This window comes from Chaetodon trifascialis, chromosome 19 (assembly GCF_039877785.1).
Source record: "Chaetodon trifascialis isolate fChaTrf1 chromosome 19, fChaTrf1.hap1, whole genome shotgun sequence".
Classification (NCBI taxonomy): domain Eukaryota; kingdom Metazoa; phylum Chordata; class Actinopteri; order Chaetodontiformes; family Chaetodontidae; genus Chaetodon; species Chaetodon trifascialis.
Window position 1 is genome coordinate 20772992 of NC_092074.1, and position 25879 is coordinate 20798870.

The 25879-nt window shown below is 43.5% G+C and overlaps 2 protein-coding genes across 3 annotated transcripts in view; both read left to right on the forward strand.

Annotated features, from left to right (window-relative positions):
• The window catches only part of nmbr (neuromedin B receptor), a 33433-nt gene extending 16806 nt beyond the window's left edge, over positions 1-16627 (forward strand). The window contains exons 3-5 of the mRNA XM_070987642.1: positions 1426-1641; positions 14264-14502; positions 16433-16627. Coding sequence (XP_070843743.1) covers positions 1426-1641; positions 14264-14502; positions 16433-16595 — 618 coding nt within the window. The 3' untranslated portion in view covers positions 16596-16627. The remainder of the gene's footprint in view (positions 1-1425; positions 1642-14263; positions 14503-16432) is intronic.
• The window catches only part of txlnba (taxilin beta a), a 356647-nt gene that overhangs the window by 246791 nt on the left and 83977 nt on the right, over positions 1-25879 (forward strand). The gene's annotated exons all lie outside the window — the stretch shown is intronic.

A 25879-nucleotide genomic window follows, 5' to 3' on the forward strand; every position in this document is an offset into this window, starting at 1 on the left:
TTCACTGGATAATTTACAGCCAAAGCAAGGAATTCAGTGCCAATAGGGACATTACACAAATGGCTTCAGTATAACGATGCATAGCCTAAGTACAAATACCCCAAATATAAATATAGATGGCATAAATATGTTTTGTCTAAATATAGGTATTTAACTAGACATAGTGTTAGAAAAAGATATGTAAATGTAATGTCCTGAACGTGGACTAGGATGACGCTTCATGCTGGGCATCTGTTTGCATAGAAATAGTCGGGCAGAAATGGAAACCTGCTTGAGTGTCTTCTTCTGTTACTCAATGCCTGCAGTGCTTACAGTGAGTCTGGCTGCTCGTGATAAAACGGTTTCCTTTCAAAGGAGACCATGTACTGCAAATGGTTCCAGAGCAGCTTGCAGTTTGCTCTCGGTGTGCCTTGAATAGGGTAATTTTACAGGACTGGGAAGGTCCAGACGGGACCTGGATTTTGGCCTCGCTTTTCAAAAAAGGAGGTCGGCCATTACAGATGTGGTCACAACATGAAAAATGCTGCAATCTGTGAATACTCAGCGCGACACAACAATCAAACAAACCAAACAGCGGCTTCATTTGACCGTGAGCACATAATCTGACCGTGACGCTCTCGTTGGCAGAGGGTTTGTGACCTTCTGCTCATTCAGAATAAACAGCGCTGTTCATCACTTCCTGTTGAAGGCTCATCATTGTGCAGCGTCGGGTTTCCCACCAGACAAACAGCCATAAACTGTTTTAGAGTCAGATTTATGAACGTCAAGTGCATCTATTTAACTCTGCAATCTGTTTTATGATCTTTACTCATGTGCCGTTATCTCTGTTCTCTCCTCCTCTCTGTCCTTCACTCCTCTTCCTCTGCTTTTTCTCCTCCTCTCCATTTCTTCATTACTGTCCATTTTTCTCATCTTCTCCTCTTTCCTTCACTTTTTTCCTTCACTACTTTTTCCCCCTTTAACTTTACTCCTCTCCCCTTCTTATCTTTTTCTCCTCCTTTTCTCTTCTCTTTACTCCCTCTTCACCTTTTCTCGTCTTTTTCCTCCTGCTTTTCTCTTAATGTTCTCCCTCTTCCCTCTTTTCATTGGTCCTTTCATTGTCGTCCTTTACTCTCCTTGTCTCCTTCTCTCCTGACCTCATTTCCTCTTCTTTCCTCTTGTTTCCTTGCCCCTGTTTCCTTTCCTTGTTTCCTTTCTCTTCCTCTCCTCTCCTTGTCTCCCATTCTCCTTTCCTCATATCCCCTTCTTTCCTCTCTTCTCCTTGTTTCCTTGTCCCTGTCTGCATTCCTTGTCTCCTTTCCTTGTTTTACCTCTCCTCTCCTTGTCTCCTTTCCTCATTTTGCCTCCACTTCTCCTTTCTCTCCTCTCCTCTCCTCTCCTCTCCTCTCCTCTCCTCTCCTCTCCTCTCCTCTCCTCTCCTCTCAGGGTCACAGAGACGACACTAACGTCACCTTTGTGAACTGCGTGCCCTACCCGCTGTCCAATCAGATGCATCCAAAGATCCACTCAGTGATGATCTTCCTGGTTTACTTCCTGGTCCCTCTGGCCATCATCTCGGTGTATTACTACCACATCGCCCGCACGCTGATTAAGAGCGCCCACGACATGCCGGGGGAAGTCAGCGAACACACCAAGAGACAGGTGACTGATGATGAATGAATGAATCAGCTGATGAATGAATGAGTCAGCTGTTCAGTCTTTGGCACATGAGGTTCTGCAGGTTTTCATGTCAAACAGACAGAACAACAGTTCATTTCATTTGACCCTGGGTTGAGCACACGTTGGATATAAGGCTCAACATTAAGATAAGATAAGACTTTATTTATCACACGCTGGAGAAATTCAATTATTACAGCAGCAGAATAAAGACGGGAGGCAAAAAACAGCACAAATAGAACAGAATATAAAAAGAGATACAAGATAAAATCAACAATAGATAAAAATATACAAAATAGAAAGTAACTCTATACAGACATCCGTAGACGCTCCATTCAGACAAGGAAAAACGGAAATAAAACCAAGAAGAAAAAGCTCAGGAAGAGCAACAGAAGAGGGATCAGATGTGCCTTCTGAGCAGCCAAACAAACCACAGGATGGAAAGATTGATTGCTTATATGAACATATTGATCTTTACATTTTACACCTGCTGTAAATGTCAAAGTCAGACACACCAATACGTCCATGATCGAGTGCATGCACCAGCCTTCATGTGCAGGATTTGCATGCTTTGTTTCTTGCCAGCTGAATGTGGGAAAGGTGAGATTAATGTGCATCGAATGACTGAAAAAAAAAAGAAATGCAATATTGTCTGTAATAATCTGATCAAATTCTAAAATTAGCAGACGAGCTAATTGAGTTTGCCTGCTGCTCCAGCAGGGAGTCACCCCGACCGGTTGCTCTGTGAGAAAGCTGCTGTTTGTTTCTCTGGCAGCGTTAAACTGAGAAAATTATCAAGCCACGCTGCACAGAGAGGCTGTCTGAGCTTAGCTTTGTTAGCTAAATCAGACTAGCGGGTTGCGTTCCACTTAGTTTGAAGGGATTACACGCTAGTTTCCGGTTTTTCAAACTTGATTTTTATTTTAAAGAACATTCGCCCTAATAAGTAAATAAAGTCAAGCAACAAAATAAGTTAAGTGCAGATTTCTTGCCCTCGCAGAAGTTGAGCAGTGTGGAAGTTTAGTTGAACAGGATCGACTGGGACGCAATGCTTTTTGCACCCACACTTCCCACTCAGGGAGGTTTAGTGGAGGACTGTGACAGTCGGAGTGAGTAATCACTTTACACCAGCTTGATCCTCACAGATGGAGGAGAGGTCAGAGGGAGGGGGGGCGCTGAATTATTAAAGCGCCTACAGCAGCAGGCCAGATCAGGTGTACGTGATCAATGATGGAGTGGCACAGCTTGGAGTTACTGCTGCACCTCTGGGGATTACCATGATAATAACCACTGCTGATGATACAGCCAGTGGAATACAGTTAATTCTATCAGTCAGGTCAAACTGCTGCGCTGAGACTCTCCTTTCAACAGAAACAAGGTTTTTATTCACTGATTATTTCCAGGTTTTTCAAATTTGCTGTTTTTCTTAAATTCCCATCGATGAAATGTGGTACTTCCTGCAGGTTTTCTATTAAAATCCAACCAGGAAAGGGAGGGATTATTCCCACTGAGCTGCTGGTCGACTCGCTTTTTGTGAAACGTCTGCAGAAATTGTTGCATTAGCATTAGCAGCACTTATAGTGGTAATGAAAGTTAAACAGGCATTAGTATTAATAACGGAAGCATTAGTGGAAGTATTACTGACTTTGACTTCATTAAAAAATGAGTTGAGTTTAGACCTGACAGTGAGACTTGAGCAGCAGCATTAACACAGAGTTAGCACAGCTTTCAGAGACCGGGGACTTGACTGGATCGACCCTAAACGACGTCAGATGTTGACTTAATTCGAGTGACTCCACATTTGATTCGAATGACTTGAGACTCTGCAGAGTCAAACAGGAGCATTTCACCACTTCCCCAGTCTTTTGTTGCTGCTGTCCCAAATTGTTTGAAACGTGTTGCTGCATCAAAAAGCAGATATTTACAAAAATCACTGAAGCCGATGAGAAAATATTAAACATATTCTCTTTGTACTGGATTAGTACGCGGCATCCCAGCGATTTCTGTATTCAGCGGTTAGCAGTTATTCAGCACAATAACTGCTAGTCGTAATTATTATTTCATCTGCTTCTCTTTCATGCTCTGTGTGGAGCTCATTATCTGTCGGTCTCATCCTAAAAACACATAAATGCTTGAGAGGGAAGTCATTTCTGTGCTGCGGCCTGTGAGCTCTGCAGGTCTGAACGCGGCTCTTTGCCGTGAAGCTGACCCTGACACGCTCAGGGTTAATGGAGAGTCGCTGACTAACAAACAGTGAATCAACTCCTGCCGCTGAGAGCTGAGAGAGGACGAGGATGATCAGAGATAATCAGCGAAACATGAAAAATACTGTCTGATGGTCGGCCAGTGTGTGAAGCACTGCCATTAGCACCTCTGAATTAGCTCCAAATTACAAAGTAATTTCCACGAAACGTAAACTAATTATTAGAAAATGTTTGGAGGTGACAGACCCGTGAAGAATAGAGTTATCATGAACTGGACTGGCCTGTGCAGAGCCGTGACCTCAACCCCATCCAGCACCTTTGATTATGGGAGCAGGTCATCTGGAGGAAAGGCTGACACCAGAGCCGTGGAGGCCGATAGCGCCGCACATTAACGATCAGGGTTTCAGAAGCCGTTAATTAAAACAGCTGATACGACACGTGATAGCAAATTGATTCTGTACTCTGCCTATCAAATACATTAAGATCTTTCCCTCCTTCTTATGTCCCTCCATGTCTTCCTCCCTCTGCGTCTCGGCCCGTCACATCATATCTTGTGTTGTTTAATTCATCTCATTACAGCTAAATCCATCCTCGCCCTCTCGTGGGGAAGCGATGCTATCAGCCCTTTCTTAAATGAGAAAAGCCTCTTCACGCGCCGCCCGTATCTCCACATCTATTGAGGTTGGAAACCAATTGCTGCATTACCTGCAGACGCCCACATCAATACCAAACGCACCCACTATCTTATCTGAGAGCAGAGCTAATTCATTATGTTCCCAGAGATAAGAAATACATTAGCGGGCACACACACACACACACACACACACACACACACACACACACACACACACACACACACACACACACACACACACACACACACAGACACACACACCAGAGCCAAGCCACATGTCAGACCACGCCATCTGAAAACACTCATTTAGGTGTTTTTTGACATTCTCGAGGCCAAAACATACAGTTATTATCAAAGATGTGTCCACTCAAAGACATTCACACATGTATAAACACTCATGGTCTTAAGATAAGATAAGAAAAGATAGTTTAATGATCCCATGCCAGGGAAATTTAGTTGTTACACAGCAAGAATAAAAGGAGAGGATTCAGTGGAATAAAAATGACTTGATGGAGAATTTTGCAGTTCAATACAAATAAAAAGCAAGCTTTTTCATACTTTTTGTAGGCTGTCATATCAATAACGACGCTGTGAAGGTTCGGAGTCTTCTCTTCAGCAGCAGGCTCGACTCTTATTTTAAGTGACAGCTCCAGAACAGCAAAATAATTGCGTGCTCAGGTGTTTGACAGAAAAAAACCTGAAAACTATCATCATTATCTGTGACATTTGGCTGCAGAATCAATCAGACTGGAGGCACCACAGCCATCAACTCAGCAGGCGGCGCTGACTGAACTTAATTACGGTGAGCAACGTCTAAAACAACAGAAAACAACTTTGCTTCACCCCGCAGGAGGGCTAATAATGGCAAAAACCAGCTGAGAATGACTGACGATCTGAGGCAGACGGTGGGGAGTGCAATTGATTTTAGATATGAGTCAGCGTTTTGGTATGCAGAGCTTCCCCACACTTCACATCATCCAAATAATTGCTACTGATGAATCCATTTAGCTTCACCCCCAGCAGCCAGGGTTCAACCCCCGACACCGTGAGGCTGTTTATTGTTGTTAGTGAAGTCATTTAACTGAAGAGCTTTTAGTTTAGCCTCTTCTAAAGATGAAGTCTTTGCGTATTTGCGAGTTGAATTTTGTTTTTTGTGGTTTGAAGAACCTACAACAAAGAGGTCTGATGTATCAAGCATGGCCGCTTTTAGTGACAGCTAGGTGCTAGGTTTCAGTAACCAGGCTTCTTCGGTTTCATACCTGTTTTTGGAGGAGCGTTTCTGTCGTTTTTGGCCCGTTTCTGAGGAAAAATCAGAAGCAGATTCAGAACTTCTGCTTCCAGTCGAGGTTTTTGTGTGTGTTAGCTGGTGCTTGCTGAGCAGCAGTATGGCCGCAGTCATTTCAAGTGACAGCTGATTGACAGATGCAGGGTTCGACAAAATGATTACACAAGCAGGCGGGTGACAGAATCTGCCTAAAACCTATTGTCCCTGTCAGTGTGGCATGGCTGCTGGTGATGCAGAGTGCAGGACACTCCGGCACTGAGCTGACAGGCGGCCATGACTCAGGCTGCAACCAGCGAGCTGACGCACAGCATTAGAAACAACAACAATGATGCAGCACCTTCCAGCGCTCATCCAACAAGAGCTAAGCAAAGGAAAGTCATGAGGTGCAGAGGAAGTCGCAACGTGTTGGTCTCCAAAAGGTCTGGTTTATCTGATCACACCTACCTGTTTGTTTTGCCTGCATTTCCACCTGCATTAACAGGTGTTTTTCCTCATCCAGGTAACCTTGAAGCAGCGGCAGTTCAGGGTTGTCTATGTGCGTTAGCATGTACCCTCCATGTCCTCTGCTGATGGAGGGGAGGGGGGCAACTACGACCTTCAGCACCTTCATGAATGAACCAACAGCAAAAATTATGTGTTTTGCTGCATGAGATGAGATTTCTTCTCTGGAGCCTGAATTCGCAGGATCACACAGAATCCATCAGGCTGATGTGCATGTGGCCATTTGGACCAATCAGCATCTGATGAGGAGCTACTGGTGGCGGCAGGCAGGCGTGCTTTAGGTGTGAGGAACGACCGTAGGACTGAAGGTAGAGCAGGTCTTTCTGCAGAGACACAGCAGCTACCCACCGCAGGATAACACCCACGCTGAGGTTCAGCCACCTGGTTATCAGCTGTTTCATACATATTTCAAGTTTAGCACTTTTTTTTTGTAAAGCAGAGATTATTTTTCCTTTGAGCAAATCTCCAAACTCTGTTTCCTCTGGATAATCAAACTCTGCAGTGTCAGCAGTTTGTGGAGGTGGCTGGGGGCTTTCCTCATAGTATTTACAGGAGTGCTACTGTTGTGCACATTTATACACTGATGTGACTAATGCGACCTTTTGATTAAGGGATCCAAACATTATTACCTTTTTCTAAAAAAAACACAACATAATATGCCCTTAAAAGCACGTTTGTGCAGCTGTATAATAATATGGGAACTTCAGCATGTGGCTGTTAAAGATACTGTTCACTCTGTACATGAATGAAATGGTGAAAAACTGTTTTCTCCTGCTCTCATTCAACTGTCTGCTGCTTTTAAAGGGTTAAAAGTTATTATTGGAAGTCATGCATGATCTCAGAATAATTGTTTAATTACATGTTTTTGTTTGCTTGATTTTAAAAAAGGGGGTGGGAGGGGGCTGTACTTTAAGATCTCACCTCAGGCTTCAGGCTAGAGTGGCTCTGTGCACAATAATGTAATAATGTGCTTACTGTTTATCTTACAAACAAACAGAAACAGACACAAACGGAGAAATATAATTTTCCAAATACAAAAAACACCATAAATAACAACCACAGGAGTTTAAAAAACTCCAAGAATTTCCAGGATTTGTGCTTTTTCATTCCACATTTTCTTGAAAAACAATGAAGTTGCGAGTCAGTGAAAGTCATGACCCGCAGCCGAAACTGAAAACACCAACTCTGAACTTAGTTTTTCGAATTAAAGTGAAAAATGGGCAGAGCTGGACTCGTTCGTCTTCTGAGAGCCTCTGATATTACGTCTTTGTCCCCTTTCGTCCTCTGCTGTCCTTCAGGATAAAAACATCAACCCGGTGGTAGTTTACTGTTTGCTTATGTAGTTTACTTGTTATTATTCACTGGTCTGCAGCAGGTGTATCACCACACGCTTAATAATTCACTGCGTCTTCTCTGCAGATATGTCATCATTTCAGCAGCTACTCTCAGGTCTTGACAGTAACAAGTTGTAATATAAACAATAGGCACTGTAAAAGACTCGCCTCTCCCTTAAAGCTGCTCGGGGGGGAATTTCCTGCTGCTGAATTTAATGGTTCAGCTTGCAGTGAAATCATTTGAACTGGATGCGCTGACTCTGAGAGCTGTGAGGTGAAGCTTCCCAAAGGCACGACTGCAGGCGCACTGCTCTGTGCTCCTGCTTTATTTGCTGTTTGTGGCACAAATGTAGCATGTAGCGTTGAAATTTCCAGTTACGGTTACAGATGTTTGTCTCATTGGAAACATGTTAACAGCTCATTTGTGATCAATGTGTTAACAAATGAGTGGCTGTACTTGTACTGTCTCACCTTCATGTCGGCGTCCATGACCTCAGGGTCAGCTGCTGAACGGCAAGTCGTGTCAGTGTGTGCTGTTTGCTTCATGTTCGTCCTTTTCAGCTCCTGCACATCAGCAGCTGTTTCATACATGCTCAGAGGGATATGACACATCTGACACACGGGATGAATTAATTAATTGTTAATGCAGAGATACGTGTCTCACATCAGCCACTCAGTGTAAATTTATGCAGTAGAAAATTATTCTGTGTTTGTATTGTACTGCCTCACACGTGCAGTCATTACCGGGCGCCAACCGACAAAGCAGCAACAGCAGCGGACACAAGAGCCCCTACAACAACATTAATAAACATTAAAGCTCGTTGAGGCAGTTTAACCCAGACTTTCCGTTTTCTGCCTCTGATACAAAAACAGTGACAAGAGTTCTTGTTTATTCATGAAACCTCAACAAGGGAAAAGCCAAAAAAACCCTCAAGCAGCACGGTTTGCAGAAATAAGCGTGTGTCTGCACAACGATACAATGGAGTATAGTGACGTCTTTCAGATTCACATCTGTGAATGAACTCAAGAAATTTTTCGTTTCCTCTTGAGTTTATTACACATTCAAATGTAGAAAGTGGAGAAAGTGGAAAAATAATCTTCCTTCACCTCCAGGAACCGCCATGACGTGCAAGACAAGCGTCACATGACTGACTGACTCCCGCTGGCTCTCATAGCTCTTTAAAGTATTAGTAACGTTAGCATCGTTAACCTCTGTCTCGTTCTACATAACTCATTCTGCCGCCGCAAATCCCAAAAAGGCAGAAGACAAACAGATTGATTTTCCTTTTGAGCTCTGGCGTCGATGTGATTGGTTTGCTGTAAAATCTCAGCTCAGATGCGTCACCTCAAACTCGATTTGTGTGTTTAGTGAGAGGAAAGCTGCTCAGGAGATTAGATAATAGGTATGTTTAGATGTTACCGTGTATGACAAAGATTTTGGGAGAAAACTCAAGTGTTCAAGGCTTCATCAAGAATGGATATTACCAGGTCACATGAATGCAGCATAAAGAAACACACTGATGGAGAGTCATTACAACAACAGCATGGTGGACATTGTCTCATTTGGCTGATTGAATGTGAGCAGTCGCGTCTCGACGGAAGCCTTAAATCAGTGAATGTGACGGAGCTGCAGCTCTTCAGTAACAAGTGAAGCCCTTTGATCTCGTGAATAAATGCTCCAATCAACATTTCAAAGCAGCAACTTAAACTCTTAACCAAGGAGCAGCAGGTGTGAGGTGACAAAAGCAGCTTCTTCTGAGCTTTTTTACTGAAAAAAATCTGTGAATAGAAGAAGATTAAAGGGACAAACAAGTCCAAATTTCTGTGAGACCTGTTCAGTGATTTGGAAATCTAAAAGAATTATCCAAAATAACAGTTTTCTTCTCGGTAGAAAAACAAAACTCAGCTGCTCAAATGCTTAAAATCTCCATTTACATCTACAATTACTTCTAACGTCCATGGTGAACATCATAGCTGCTGAACGTGTTCATTTGTGAGCATTTCGTCGTGGTGATATTAGCATTTAGCTCAAAGCATTGTTGTGGCTAAGTGCAGTCTTGTTGTCCAGGCAGCCACACAGATCTAAAAAAAAAAAGCTTTCAGTTCATCGTATCTGTCTGTTCACTTCAAGTCTGTAAGCAAAATAAATAACATCCTCTTAGACTTAATCAGTCATTCAAATGGTAAATACATACCAAGACAAATGAGATTTTGTATCTGAGCATTGAATGGACATTGAAGTAGATGCTAATTTTCATCTGTTTGTTAAGAAGAGAGACAACATAACCGACTCATGAACGCTCACAGTAACACCACCCCCACCTCCATGACTGTGAAAACACACCTCACCCTCCCATTCACCTCAGCTACTGAATGCATGAGAGATACTTTCATCTCTCTGTTGTTTTGTGTTTTTCCACTCTGGGCTGTCATCTGTAGGTTATCACAACCTATGTTTAAGTTTATTAGGCGGCAAACTTTTGTGAGCCACATGATGACGAAGGTCCCGTACGCCTAAACTCATGCAAACTTACTTCTGAATACAATTTTCCATTTCTGCCAATAGATCCGCCTAAATCTTACACACTGGATGTTTAATGTAAAAGCTGCTTTGGATTCAGAACACTTCTTGACTGCATGATGGATGCAGAATAGTTTTGGGATGCATGACGGGAGACTGTTTTTCATCTGCAAAGCTGACAGCATAACAAGTGCACAAATGAAGAAATGCTGGCTCTGGGTTCGGCATTCAGTATTTGGAGCGTAATAGATATATGGCAACTTGACGCCTCGCTGCACCTCAGTCACCTCAGGTGTCGATCTGTCTCAAACGTGCCTCTAATGGGGGCTGGCAGCCTCTAACTCCCAGGTGGCTTTCCAGGCTTCCTCCTCCATGACAAAGGCAGCGGTTAGCGGCTCTGCTGGAGATGATTTATCACCGCTGAGCGCAGGAGAAACTCTATAGCAAACATCTGCATACGCTCGCTTCTGTGGAAGCTGCTGCAGGTGTGCCGTGTACTAACACACACAGGCAGAAAGTATATTCATACCCTCAGAAATGCGTGTACACACACATTTACACATACAAATTCACATAATCCACCTTCCAGATGGGTTGTGGCCTAGAGCCACAGGTGCCTAAGAGGATCTTGGGAAAAACGCCAAACTCTGCCCGACTGCTGGCAGACAATCAGAGCAAACACAAATCAGCAGCAGCCAGCCTGGAGAGCAGGGATGATCCCGGCCCTGTAATCAGCAGACTTTGCCTTTGGTTAACTTCTTTTTTTTAAATGTACTGTTTGGCTTCTTTAACAGGTGACTCAGTCAAAGTGAGCTGCCGTCTTTCATAAGCTGGAACCTGCACCTGCAGAATCTAATCAGCTAAAGAAGTGCTCATTGTCAAATTTAACTCGACTTAAATGTTTCTCCAAACTCGCATAATCTTCTTATTGTGTGCAAATGACTTTTGATGACGCTGCATCAGGTGAGCGTTCCAGAGGTGTCGGAGGTCAAACTCCAAACAGTAAACAATAGATTGGCTGCATTTCTAGTTACCAACGTGCAGTCTGATGTCGTGTGAACACACACTCTGTAGATGCTGCACAACACTTATTAAACACTTATTAACTCATTTGTCTGATGACGGATCCGCAAGATCGAAACCGATCTGTGTTGTTAACCTTAGGCAATAATAATCAATAATAAGGCTTTTGATAAACCTTTTCTCCTTCCTCTGCCTGAAGCGTACCTCTGTTTGGGTGTGATGGCTACTGCACGTGTCCTGCGTTCTTTTGGACTGTTGGTATTGTGTTTCATCAGAAATGAACTCAACTAATTCGAAAAATACAATTAAAGAACATTTTGGGAAAACACGCTTATTTTCTTTCTTGCCAAAAGATAAATGAGAGGATCAGCCTTCTATCAATCAGATGAATAAGTAGCTGCAGCAGTCTTACAGGGTTTAAGAGCTCGGCCAAGAAATAATCTGGCACATAACCCCACCATAAAATCCAAACTTGTTCCCCTCTAATCCATTTTCTGCCACGTTGAACAAATGAAATATACTGTAAGTAAGCTAATTACTGAGCTTTAAAGGAGCTGTTAGGTGGATTTTGTGACCTTTGGACAGAGCCAGGCTAGCTGTTTCCCTTTGTTTCCTTTATGCTAAGCTAAGCTAACTGGCTGCAGACTTCATGTTTATTGTACAGACATGATATTGGTATCTATCTTCTCCTCTAACTCCTCTTTATCGAACATCAGCAGGTCTGTGATGGGAGGTGAACTCCTGCTTGAACCTTTATTTTACACATGGTACCGACTACTCAACATTGGCACTGGATGCAAATCGTGAGGTGTAGAAGAATCTAGTATTTCTGCAGTGATCTGAATTAATATTGCAACTTCCCTGTGTGCTGCAATGTGAAGCCATATTTATATTTTTGCAAAATCTAAGGTTCCAAAATCAATGCATATTACTATATTTGTATATTCATTTAACTTTTCGTAGCACCAGAAGTCTGCAAACGGTCTACAAAGTTTTCTGCAGTGCTTAAAAGTTCCTACAAAAAGAGAATTTTCATCCTCTTCATAGTATCTTCATTCATCTTCAGGCACTGAAATAGCTGATACATCCTACTAGAGGCAAGAGGCACCGTTTGATTTTGGACTTTATCACATTAAGCCTGTGTTTCTGAAGACATCACAGAGTACGATGGACCTCTTGTGCATCGTGCATTGACCTTGTCTGAACAAGCCGGCGGTGTAACTGGTGCAGTGCGCTCCGGTTGTCCTTTTTTCCAGTTCACTGCAGTGACGTCAAGTACATCAGTTTATGGAAATATCAAACGGATGCTGAGAGAAGAAAAAAAAACCCTGCCTGCACCTGATGGAGATAAATATCCTCCCACAAACCCTCCATGTGGCTCCTTAGGGATTCATTTGTGCACATAATGGATTTAGAAGCATGTAAAAAGAAAACGGCAATAACGCGGCTCTCCATCAGTTTAGCATCAGCAGCGAGTACATCGGAAGGTCAGAGGGTCTGATGCGTTTGACGTCCGCAATACACAGACGGGCACTCTGAAAAACACTGTTGACATTTGTGTGTGCTGCGTCGAATCCTTGTATGCAGAGATGGCAGACCTGTGCAAAGTGCATGAGTGGCACAACTGACCTTTTTCATATGTCTCTGGCAATCTCCGAGCATCTGCCTGACAAGGTCAAACTCCTTGTAACTCGCCGTACATGTAATGCATTTGGTGCTTAAACATGACTCCTGGTCCATTCTGTACCTCCGTCCATCTCTTTCTCCATTTCCATCCATTTCATCATCAGACGCTGAAGGAAGCTTTTAGCATGCGGATCCGGTGGGAGTCAAACCTTTTACCTTGTCAAACATGATTACATTTTCCCGCCCAAATATATGATTGTTGCTGTGAAATAACTGCTTTTAACTGTGCATATTTATTACTTGTATCAGTTATTTTTGCTTTTAAGCGTTCCCGCATGAAGCATGATGGACTTTGAAGCTGAAGTCTGTAGCTCGGTATTTTAGCATTTAACGGCTAATGGCAAACTGGACTGAAGACACTATTACAAGCACTTTAGTGTCTGACAGGTTGAGTCTGGATCTTCAAAAAGCAACCGTCTCCCCTGAAATCTACATTCACACACTGTTAATTTACAACAACAAATATGGTTTGAAAGAAATGTAATGTCACCCAGGTTGCATTTCATTTTTTATTCACATAATGATGAAACGTAATGATAGTTTTCATGAACATATCACAAAATGTTCATACGAATCGGTCACATTTTGACTTATGATATGTTTATTCTGTTTTCCTGCAACATCCACTCTTTGGGCAGGTTTGGGAAGGATGGTGGTTATGAAATGCTGAAGTGTTTTTGTTGCCTAAACGTCAAAATATGAACCCACTGGACCCACTGGACTGGCCTCTGTGAAGGCTGTAAAAACCATGAACTTAACCCAATAATTACCCAAAAATGTATCCTCCAACATTATTTAGTTGTACACGCTTATTAGGGAAGAGGAATAAGCAATTAAGTTAATTATGTAATTAGTCTGTAGTGCAACGAAAGAAACATCATGTTCTTGCTCTTGCAGAAATATTAATTAATGCATTAAAATGAATCAAATCAATCATCATACTACATGTTGTGTCTGTGTTAACTTGGAGGTAATTACTCTGGACCCAAAAGGAGAACTCACTCTCGGAGACCACATAAAATTTAATTAGTTAACGCTGGAAATCTGGGCCAAACGTAGTCCAACTATAACACACGGATCCGACAGAGAGTAGTACTGAGGTTTATATACTGCAGGCTGCAGGTGGAGGTGATGAGTGGATTGGTGGCAGGTGTGCAGGTGAGGTGACTGAACGAGACACAACCAAACGCACAAACAGAAGGCAAACAGTACAAACACTTCTGCTAGACCCCAACCATCTGCAGTATATCAACAGTACCGCATTAAAAACACAAAGTTCCCATTCGTGACATCTATAGTTAAAGCAGCTCCCAGTATATTGTCCTGAACATGAGCTCCAGTTAGCATCATGCTGTCTTTATCTCTCATACACCCCAGCTGATTATTCCTCTTTGTGCCTCTCTATCTCTGCTCCTCCAGATGGAAACGAGGAAGCGTCTGGCCAAGATCGTGCTGGTGTTCGTGGGCCTGTTCGCCCTGTGCTGGTTCCCCAACCACGTGCTGTACATGTACCGCTCCTTCCACTACCACCAGATGGACCTGTCGCTGGCTCACCTCGTCATCACGCTGCTCGCCAGAGTCCTCAGCTTCTCCTCGTCCTGCGTCAACCCCTTCGCCCTCTACCTGCTCAGTGAGAGCTTCCGCAGGCACTTCAACAGGTTGGATCCCTCATCTCAAATAAGAGTTTCTGGATCCTGTCATACATCAGTCTCACCTTCAACTGTGTCCCATAAGGAGACTGAAACCAACAACATGGTTGTCCGCCTCTCAATGCTTTGTCTTCCCTACCCTGTCTGTAGCTCTCAGCCCATTGGCTCCTTCTGAAGATGCAAATCTTTAAAGAAAATTCTCCCAAATATAAGGTTTCATTTCTAAAAGGCTCCCAGTAGATTTGTTGGGGACTGTACGTGTACGTGTACACACACAAGGAATCTGATACCAGTTTTAGGTTGGTCTCAGTAGCTGGGTTTCCATCCAACTGTATCGCAAATTTTAGCGGAATTTCAAGAAAAGCAGGAAAGGAAAATACAAATGAATGCTGGTTTCCATCGATTATGTTATGCAAATACAGGAATTACAAGTCATTAAGATATGCAGCAGCTGGCGCCAATTAACAAGTCAGAAAACCATTATGCCACTGCAGAAGATGACGTATTTAAAAGAGCGACAGTTAAACCTCAAAAACAGTGAAAAAACAAAACAAGTAAAACACGATGAGATTATGAGCTTCAAGTCCATTTGTCATATTAGATTTAGGTTTGAAGATAAAAAATGTGACAAATAAAGAGGTAGGGGAGGTGGAGCGAGCTGCAGCAACAAATGGCGTTATGAATATGACTGGACACCACTTGTCAGCTGGGAGCCAAACAGCTGATGAATGAGCCGCCGACTGTGATGCATGAATGAATCAGCGAATCCATGCTCACCTCCAGTGCTCTGACTGATCTAACACTAAGCTCACAGTCACATTCACAAGTCAATACAGTGTTTGTAATGTAATCCCAAATTCTGAAAATCATTAAGCAGCTTCAGTTGTTAAACCGTGTAGATTTGGAGGCACTGTAAGTTTGTTGCTGAGCAGCAAAATGTCGTGTTTCCACGTGTCAGCAGGCAGTTTCACAGAACGGTCTGCTCCCATCCAGAGAGAAAAGAGAACATTTCACAGCATTACTCCAATGAATTTCCCATAAAGAGATTGCAAACACGGAGAGAGCGAATGCTGGAACAGTACTTTATTTCTCCATTGATAATAATAATAAATGTTGATGCTAGAGGGATTGCAAACAGCTGAGACTTGCTGCTCAGTATTGGCAGGGTGTTGCTGATTTTCGGATTCTGTGTACAGACCGTGGTAAACTGCAATTGTAGACTAATCAAAACTTTTCAGCAGGCTGAACATTTGTAGAACTCTGAGCACCCAGAAACAGATTCAGGAAGAAACCAGATGGCGAGCACTTCATTTCCTGCTGTAAATGGAGTGAAAATGAAGCAATCATTGGCCTCGTCATTTTCTAAATCTCCTTTTCCCACTTCCGCTAAACATCCTGCAACTTGTCATTATTCGACCTCGGCAGGATGGAAACTCTCCTCATAAATCTTTAAGGCAACTTCGGCACAATCCTTCCGAGAAGTGCGACTGTCACAGCGAGCCACAGTAACCCGGAGACAGGCTTTGTGCTTTCATTTAGGTCAGATTTGCAGGCAAATCCTCAGACCTCAGAAGCAGCAGAGAATAGGCAGGAAAACTAAAATGTGCCTTTGGGAAGCAATTATACTGGAGCTGCTGCATGAAGCTCGTGCCATAATTCACCTGACTTTGGATTTATTTCTTATTACAATTCCAATTGTGAGGATTTCCATGAAGTACAGAAAACTTAAACCTTCGCCTGTTGTACCCAGGGAGCGAGATAATGATCTTTGTTTGTGTGTGTGTGCGTCCAACGAGTTTCAGCTTTATTTCTGTATACCTGTGCTGTTTTGTAGAGACATACGTGCAACATGAACAGTAAAAGTCTTGTTTGTCCGTGCTGCATTAAGAACACGTCAGGCCTTTGTTGCACTCAGTTAACTCTTCTTCTTCCTCTTCAGTCAGCTGCGATGTGGCCGAGGTCCCCGTCCCGAGCGCCAAGCCAGCTACATGCATAGTACCTCCCACATCCGCCTCACCTCCATCAAGAAGACCACACCCACCGCCGCCATCATCGCTCCAGCAGCCAATGGCAACTCCAACAGGCAAGAAGTGGCTCTGTGAAGTGGGAGGCCGTGATTTCCAGCGTAACCTCATCGAGGCAGTTCTGCAAACACAGAACTCCTGCAGCTACGACACCAGGAGAGGTTTTTAGAGTTTAGACCGTGTGGACCGGCAGAGGAAACCCTACAGGCTTGTACCGGTTGAGTGATTGTTCCAGTCACTCCTGTCAAATCGGATTTCATCATCTACATCCTGAACTTGGCAAGTGCCTCTTGGAAATACAAGGTCAGACATGGAAGGGAACAGCAAAACCCCAAACTTCACTTTTCTACAGCCACAACTCTCCAGTTTTATTAAAATGTGTTTGCTAAAAGTAGAACCTGTATCTCACTGTTGGAAGATGTCAAACTTTCAAAGAAGGATTTGACAAACCAAGTCCAAGGCTGTGAGGACAGGCGGTCTTATTGACAGCATGGTAACCACGCTAGCATGTCTGCTGTGAAAGCTTGTTTCTCTGTGCTGCGTTGCAGGAATGCTCATCATCGATTGATCTTAAAAGCCATTTTCATCTATTTGGTGACACTATTGATCCACAGAGGAGGGGAATTCTGCCTCTTTCTGTCAGCTGCCTCTTGATAAGGAGGATGAGATAGAGAGCATTATCCCCAAAGACATGAGAAGGTTGACCTCTTATCCAAGGACACTTTGGTGAATGCTTGGACCCGTTGGAGGATTGAACTCTCTGGTCTCTCTCTGAACTCCAGCTGCCATTTCAAAGATTAATGGAACGAATCCGTGGCAGTTAAAAACTACCCGAAGCCTTGTAAACCAAAATCTCCCCATGTGGGGGAAAAGCTCTTTGGTAAATGTTGGTTTGTGCTTTCTGTTACTCTCTGTGTCCACCAGGTGCAACCTTTTTGACAGCTAATGGCACTAAAAGGATTCTTGTGGAAGGCGCTACTGTAGCTTCGCTTTCTGTTGCTCATGATGTCACATCGATGGGTGCACTGGTCTGCGAAACAGTCTGCATGTGGTTTGTGGACTCGCAGGGTGCCGAGGCTACTGCGACCAGCCTTCTGGTCCATGAAGGAAGTTGTCCAGTGTGGTGGCCTCAGGACTGTATCTCTGCTTTTTGCTGCTCTGCTTCTGATGGCTTCATCGACCTCTGACGCTCCAGCACACACTGCAATGGGTGCAACAAGTGTGAAGCAGCAAGGATGAGAGTCATCACCTCTAAGTCTAAGCCATGGTACCCTGACAGAAAAATGGGGTTTGCTCCCTCTAAACAGGAAGTAAGACATTACCCCAGGTGATGAAGTTAAAGTACCTCTGGGTCTTGTTCACATGAGTGGGTAACACGAGTTTAACAGGCAGATCAGAGGAATCTGCAGTAACGTGGTTGCTGTGTAAGAGACTGGTACCTCTTCATATTGTACATTTGTACAGCAGATGTCTCATCTGTGCAGCAGAATCGTGTCACGCTCACCGCTCTGCTTTATTATTCTTCCTGTCAGATTCATTCGCTGTGACGGGGGATGTCCCCTGGAGAGGATACTGCAGTTTCTAGTAAATTATTGAGAAATTATAGAGCTTTTAAATGAAGTGTTACCTAGTTGAACATAAATCAGGGAAGTATTTTACTTAAATATACTTTAAATTCTATAAATTCTTCAGTCATAGATACTGTTTATGTTCATTTTCCCAGGTAACGCCATTCGTTTTCAAACAAAGCCAAATCACTCGTGTCATGCGTTGGTATAACCTAACTTATCATGCCAAAAAGCGGCCTTTGTAAACCTTAAAAATAAGTCATTAAAGGGTCTGACGGCATAAAGCGAGGTTCCCGGTGGACGCACAGACTAACAGACGTGTAGTGTCAGTGCTTCGTGTTGCTGCTTTGGCGTGAACTGACAGGTGCTGCAGTTTGTGTACACACATCGACGTGCCGTATATTGAAAACAGCCACATACAGAAAAAGCTTTTGATCACATTTTGATGTTATTTTTTCCGTCTTTGAAATGTTTGATGTGTTTTTCAGTGGAAGGCATGCTTCATGAAAATAATGCTCCAATCTCACGAACACACATAATAAATGTACCTATGTGAGCGCACATGCACACATCAAGTCCCAGGCTCGCTCATTAAGCAGCACTGAAGGTTGAGACAGTACACGTTTGAAGGCAGCCTGATTAATGGTTGTCACTTTGCGCTCTTAGCTCGTCAAATGCACAAGCAGGTGTCAGCGAAGCTGAAATTAGAGCAGGTAGGTGGGTGTCAAAGCATGTGAATGCACCTGTTGGTGGCTGTCAATATACACATGGGAAAGAACAGTGGAGCTGCGTGCGGCTGATAGGACATCAGCTGGAGGGGAATATCGAAGGAAGTCCCTTTTTGCAAACATTATCAAAAGTGAAGACGGGTTCAGCGATTTATTCAGATACCTTGACATGATTTACCGCAGGGATTTAACCTGTCAGCGACCTCCTGATCACTCTGATGGTTTCAGCGCCGCTCTGCTTCTCATGCTGAGTACAACAGGTCTTCTTAAATCTACATAGAGCTGCTGGGGAGACTCAGTCCTTCACTTAAATCCACCAGGAGCTGCACAGTGTTACAAGTATTAAGGAAGGCGCCTTGTCTTTACAAAGCGCACCAGAGGCTTTAGAAAGAACAGCTTAAACTCTCATGAACGTGCATGGCCGCTCCCAAATTGATGGTGGTTGAACCTTTGTCGACTTGGCTCACCATGTAACCGTAGGAGCCAGAGAGGCAGACAATACAACTGCCATATGTACATGAAGACTGTCATTCATCCAGGTCAAGGCACTCTTAGGTGTTATATTGGATGTAGGTGGGAAGCCCTCGAGTGGTCATGATGGAACAGAACAGTTCATGTGTTGGTCCACTCCAGTTATAACAGCCTGACAGTTTAGGAAATGACTGCAGACACAACAGAAAGGAGCGATGATGTGACACTTTACACGATGTTCGCTCGTTCCTCCGCTCACAAGGCCGAGCTCCGACAGCAGCCGCTGACTGTGAGCGCAGCTGCAGCCTCCGCCTGCCTCTGCTCGGTCAATCTGTGGCTCTGGACATGGTTATTACTTCTTTTTATTGCCCTTATATTTACACGAGCCAAGAAAGCCTTGTTGAGCCACACAGGATTTAAACCTGCAGTGCTTCAATGCTCAGCGCTCAGCCACCACAACCACCTCACTGCACACACACACAACACCTGCGTGTCGTTATTGTCACAGCGTTCATAACGACCAAAGCACACGGCTACAGCCACGATCACAGCGACAGTCTGCATCAATCAGCCTCAGCTGCTCCACCAGTCATCTATCCAGCTGCAATGAAACCGACGTGCCGCTGAGCAGCCTCTCTGTGGATCAGAGGAAATACGAAATGCACTGCGAGGGGACCACCGTGACCTTTCAGGGGGCTTGGCAAGCCAGTCGCAGCAGCTGCTGACCATTCAAAGCGCTCGACTCCCATGTAACCGTCAGCAGTGACGGCTCACTGTCTGCAAGCCCTGACCTTATCTTAATCATCTGTGCTGCAATGGTTAATATTGGAAATATAGACTTTATTACGCCGAGGGTTTTCCTCATGGTCAGGAAACATTTAATCTGCACGTCACGCGCCAGCTCGTAGATGTGTTACAGTCTGTCCTGATCTTCCTGAGACTCTGCAGACTGCTGTGCATGCGTGTTATTAAAAGAGGACAAGTGACTGTCTAATTGGATCATCTGAGCATGACATTAGCTTAGTATTTATTATGCTTAGAATTATAATTCACTCTGATAATGGCTGCCTCCTGCGCATCCAATCACACCAATCTGTCTAACTGTGGCTGTGACAAAAAAAGGAAGACGACAGTGTTGAAATCTGAATTTCTCTCTGCTGTTTGTCTCTCTCCAACATTGTGTTTATTGACTAACAATGTCTGCTCAACACAATCCACAGTGAAGCCATGAAATGCTGAACACACGGTCACTCACCTCAGATGAACTTTATCACGATATCACGATTTGACGATTTCACCGTACTGATGTTAGTATGCTAATAACATGATAAACATCTGCAAAGGTTCATCATGTACAGATACTTTCCCCCACAATATTCTGAACTGAGTCAAATCCTCAACAGAAACCAACCAAAACGTTAGCAAAGGTCATCTTATCTGCAGCCTTGAGCGATGAGAAACAAAACTGCAGAAATAACAAAGATGTGTTTGAAATCATTTCGAGACAAGTTTCTCCAATGCAGAGAGCAGTGCCGAGCTCATTTTTTAACGTGGATATAATGCTGTTAGATTGTTTGATGTATGAGCAGGAACCACGAACAGCTGCAGTCTTACAGTCTGGTTTCTTTCACCTTTTCTCTTTTCGTCTCATTTGTTTCTCTCGTTGTTTTTCTCTCCTCGCAGCTTCTCTCTCGTGTTTTCCCTCTCCTCTCTTCTTCTGTTGCGTCTGTCACTCTCTTGTGCACTCCTACATGTCCTCTTTATCTATTCCCACAGCTTCTCCGTCTGCCCCCCCGCGCACCCCCCTCACTCTCCCATCCACTCTCTAATAATGTGTTTTAATGCATGCAGCTGTTCCTGCTGACAGTTACACCTCTTCTGTGTTCAGGCGAAGCATTTCAGGTCAGCACTGGCAGGAACAGACAGACCGGAAAACAAATTTTTCTATTAGTTTTCTATCACGTTCGTGCTACATTTTGGTGATGTTTTGCAAATATATGTATATTTAGCGACAGGGATAACGGAGAAATGAGGCCATGCTCCAGCTAGGTCTTCTTCCTCTCCACTGTTGTCCAAAAACTATTAAAAACACACCATTTAGCCACAGTGCTGCACATGTTCCTTCACTATGAACACACACTGTAGTTTATTTATTAATCCGCCACTGAAAATAGTCCCCTACAAACTATTTCCTCCAGGTGTTTTTACAAATTGAGCTGAGAGCCACAGACAGGAAGTGTTGATAGATGGACTAACACACTGTTGGTTTTTTGACATTAAGAAAAATATAGAATAACAGCATCCTGCTTAATGTGCATATTCTCTGTGAGATGCATTCTGGGAAATGCAGGACATAAAGTTGGCGGAGGAGGAGCAGCACAGGAGCTCACTAAACTGCAACACTACATTATAGCTTGCAGCTCAAATTGAACATCGTGTTTGAGAGAGTTTTCACCTTTTGAAATGAGAGAGGGTGAATCAGGGTATATTGTGTTATTTGGGATTTTAAACAGTCTCATTACTGATTGGTCTAATTAGGCCCATCACACCTCCAGGGGCTGAGCAGCCTAATGAATGCAAAGCCCTTTGTGGCGTGAAACAGGAGCCAATATTCCCTGGAAACATGAGATTAGCAAAATGACTGTTAACTACTCATCCAATCAGAGCCAAACATGGAGGCAGAGGCGCGTTAGTCATCAGCGGACAGTGGTAAACTATTCCAGTCTGGTAGTCCAGGGGAGGACCAGGACACAGTTCTGGGCCCGGGGCCAAAGGGACCAACATTCAATTAAAACATTAAACGACTTTAATTAGCAGAGATCAAAGCTTCTTCTCTGCCTGAAGGACCTGAGAGAACGTTTGAATTTTAGTTTTTTCCGACTTTGGTCCAGGAGTCAGATGGAGGTACCGACATGCTGGGGGGGGGGGATTCTCCGAGAAAACTCGAATGAGGAAAAAAACTGCTCGGAAAAGTTTCCGATGTCGCTCGAGTGAAGTTTATTTTCACAGTTTGAACATTAAAATGACAAAAATAAATCAATCTGAACAGGAAAAGTACAACGACACAGCAAGAGTAGGTGTTAAAGAAAAGAAACTTTTGGCTGAAACCGCATCGTGTTGAATTATGTGTCGTGTGTAAAAGTGTTATAAAATGTGGATTTTGGTTTCATAATGCTGCTCGACTCACCTTTCCTCTTGTTTACGCTTTCACTGAACTGTATTATTTGTGTATTTATGATGCTTTGACATGCAAACAAATGTCATATTTTGGAACTTGTTGATCACTTATTGATGCATATTGTCGTGTGCTCTTAATAAAATACAGCCACAGGTTTCCAGCTTTGTTGGTGTGCATGGGAGGGATGTGAGTAAGGATGCACGGCGATGAGAAAATGAACGCAGGAGGCATTAGCTCATCACGGTGCAGATAAAACAAAGAGCGGAAGATAATGAAACTGTAATAATTCAGATCTGTAAGCAGCACTGACAGCAAGAGCCAAACCCAAAGAGACATCTGCACCTCCTCGTGAAACAGGTGGTGCACATGGAGTTAGACGATGTGGTGACTGATCATGGCTGGCTGGCAAACTGCTACAGCTGTCGAGCTAACTGTTAAAAGGCAGATGAGAACACGTTGGCAGCACTCAGCCACACCTCTCCAAGCTAGCTGAACCGCTAACAGTACGTTAACTGATGTAATTCCTCTCATCACTGCAAACCGTTCCTCTTTCGCTGAGCAGTTTTTCTTCGTAGCACCCAGAGCTCACTACTCAATTACTGTATTTGAATGCATAAAACACAAGAAAGCACGAGTGAAATGTGAGTAGTTACCTGCGTATACAGCAGCATTTCTAAAGAAACTAGAAGTGCATGTGTTCCATCAGCACGAGACAACTGAAAAATGTGGCTGAATCTGTAGACAAGCTGTTATACTCTTGTATAGAAGTGGATGACTCACAAAAGCTACGAAAGCTTCCTCCTTTTGTCAAGGCAGCTCGCCATTGGTCAACGTGAAAGTGGAGCTTGATCGATTTAGCTTCCCCTGAGTGAATACGTGGAATAATTTTGCAACAAAATCAATTCAATTAAGTGGAGTCACAGCAAAATTTTGCCACTTTTTGCCCAAAGCAAGGAGACAAAATCAAAAGAAACAATCCTGATAGTCCAATCAGTCATCTGCCTGGGTTTGAAATCAAATAAACCTACTATGGTTTTGCAATGATGTTGATGTAACCCTAACACACACATTTTACAACTGACATTTTAACTGAGCTCAGACATAATCAAGAACAAGTAAAAGGCCCAACACATCAGCACAGAAGCGCATTTTAAGAAACTACACGGCGCAAACATACAGGATGTAATGTGCTCCTAAATCTCCTCCGCTAATTGCTTACTGCACTCATCCACCATCGGAAAAGAAACAAGTTGCAGCATTACATTAACGCAGCAGTAATCAACTTTATTGATCGGCTGAGTAATCGAGGAAGGACCGCGCAGAGAGCGAGTGAGAGCTGGCACACTTTGATCATCGTCTCCAGTTTCAAAGGCTTTACGGTCTGTTTCTGATCAATACGGCGCCTATTTAAACTGTCTCCAACGTATTCATCATGGAGGTAAAGCGAACATCAGAAATAAAGTGTGTGTCAGCAGTGAGTCTGTGATTTGTGTGTTGTGGTTTGCGTTGAGACGAGCTGAGGTTAGCTAGCAGTGAGGGGTGAGAGGCAAATACGTCTTATTTACCTCTTATATTATCTGCCTTATCTGGTTTTATTTCTTTAAAGCAAGATAAAGTTTATTATTATTATAAATTTCTAAGAACAGCACATCAGCAAACAGTTGCTCATCTACACATCCAGCAGACACAACATGTCCATCCCATGGAGACGAGTTTGTGTCCATCTGATGAATGTAAGTCCAACTTTCACTGTCGTTTTCGCTCTGATTTGGTCTCCACCAGCTCCTGAGAGAAATATCTAAATATCTCTTCACCAGCTAGTCTCTAACTGTGTGTCTGCTGTTTGTTGAGCAGACAGTGAGCATCAGGGGAGTGTTTACCAGAGGGTGTTTGATGGAGGCAGCTGCTGGAAACAGAGAAACATTACTCAGAAAAGTTTGAGATAAAAGAAGATAAAGAGCTCAGAACGACCGCTGATAATCCTCTGTGGGCAGCAACCTTCACAACAGCCATCTGACTCAGTGGTAATATTGAACATAATGCCCCAGTGGAGCTTTAAGTAACAGCCCATTTCAACACTAGAGACACATTTACACTGGGGTTTGTCCTGCACAGCCATCGTCTTAAACAATTACTTTGACATTGTGGGAAATTACCTCATTCATTTTCTTCCCAGGGTTTCGTTATTACTTTCATCTCTGCACTGTACATATGAGGCTACAGCCAGCAGCCGGTTAGCTCAACATAAACGCTGAGAAAGGGGTGAAACAGCAAGGGCGGCTCTCTTCAAAAGCTAACAAAATCCACATGGCAGCAGCTCTAAAGCTCACTAATTAACACACAATATGTCGTTTGTTACATGCTTATGAGAAGAAAGAGTAAAATGACATGTTGTGCTTTCAAAACAGAGTTTTTTAGCTGAGTTCACCTTCATGATGACACTGTGTGTGCATTTTAAGTTACATCTTAACTTTATGTTGTAAGTAACTTGTAAGCTTAGAGTTAGGCAGCTGCTTATGGTTAAAAATCATCCGTACAGTTAATACAAAAGCTAATGTTTGCAGGTTTGTGACAAGACGTGAACGCAATGAGGATACAAGGACACCAGGCCGCCTTCAGGGTTTTTCTCTTGAAGTTAGATGGGCGTGTCGATCCTTCGTCAGACTGATCTCGCACAGGCTGACAGATGGATAGAAAAGGCCGACCAGCTGGAACAGCTACTCTCACCATGTGCCTTGTGGGAGGACACATTGCATGACTCCATTCCTTCATCTGCAGGTGAGAAAACCACCATCCCACTTTAGATGAATTAGAGGAAACGCAGCATGTCTTGATTGGATTCACGCAGTGTGTATTTTGATAAGGCGTCTCTTCACGGGGGTGCAGGGAAACGGGGGGTTGGACCCAAATGCAGGACTCAAAAAGGCAGGTTGAAAAAACAAAAGCAAGCTTTGGTGACGTGAAGCCGATAACAATGCACAAAAACAGGCAGGCAGCAAAAACCAGACTGGAGTGAGGAAGTCATGGTGGTAAGCAACAAACGCAGGCGACACGAGGAGCGAAGGAAGGAAGACACATGGACTAAATACACAAGAAGCTAATTAACTAATGGAAGACAGGTGATGCAGAAAACAGGTGGGAAAACACACAAAGGACAAGAAGTGAAGCAAAACACGACACATGAGGAGAAAAACCTTCAAAATAAAACAGGAAACAGACAGGAAGCAAACCCCAAACCCACAACAGTCCCTTTTATTTAAGATAAAACTGAACTTTAATTGAATATCTGCAGTTCACACACACACACACACACACACACACACACACACACACACACACACACACACACACACACACACATTAACTATAGCCAGGCTGAAACACAGAGTACACACAGCTCAGGTCAGAAACTCTGAG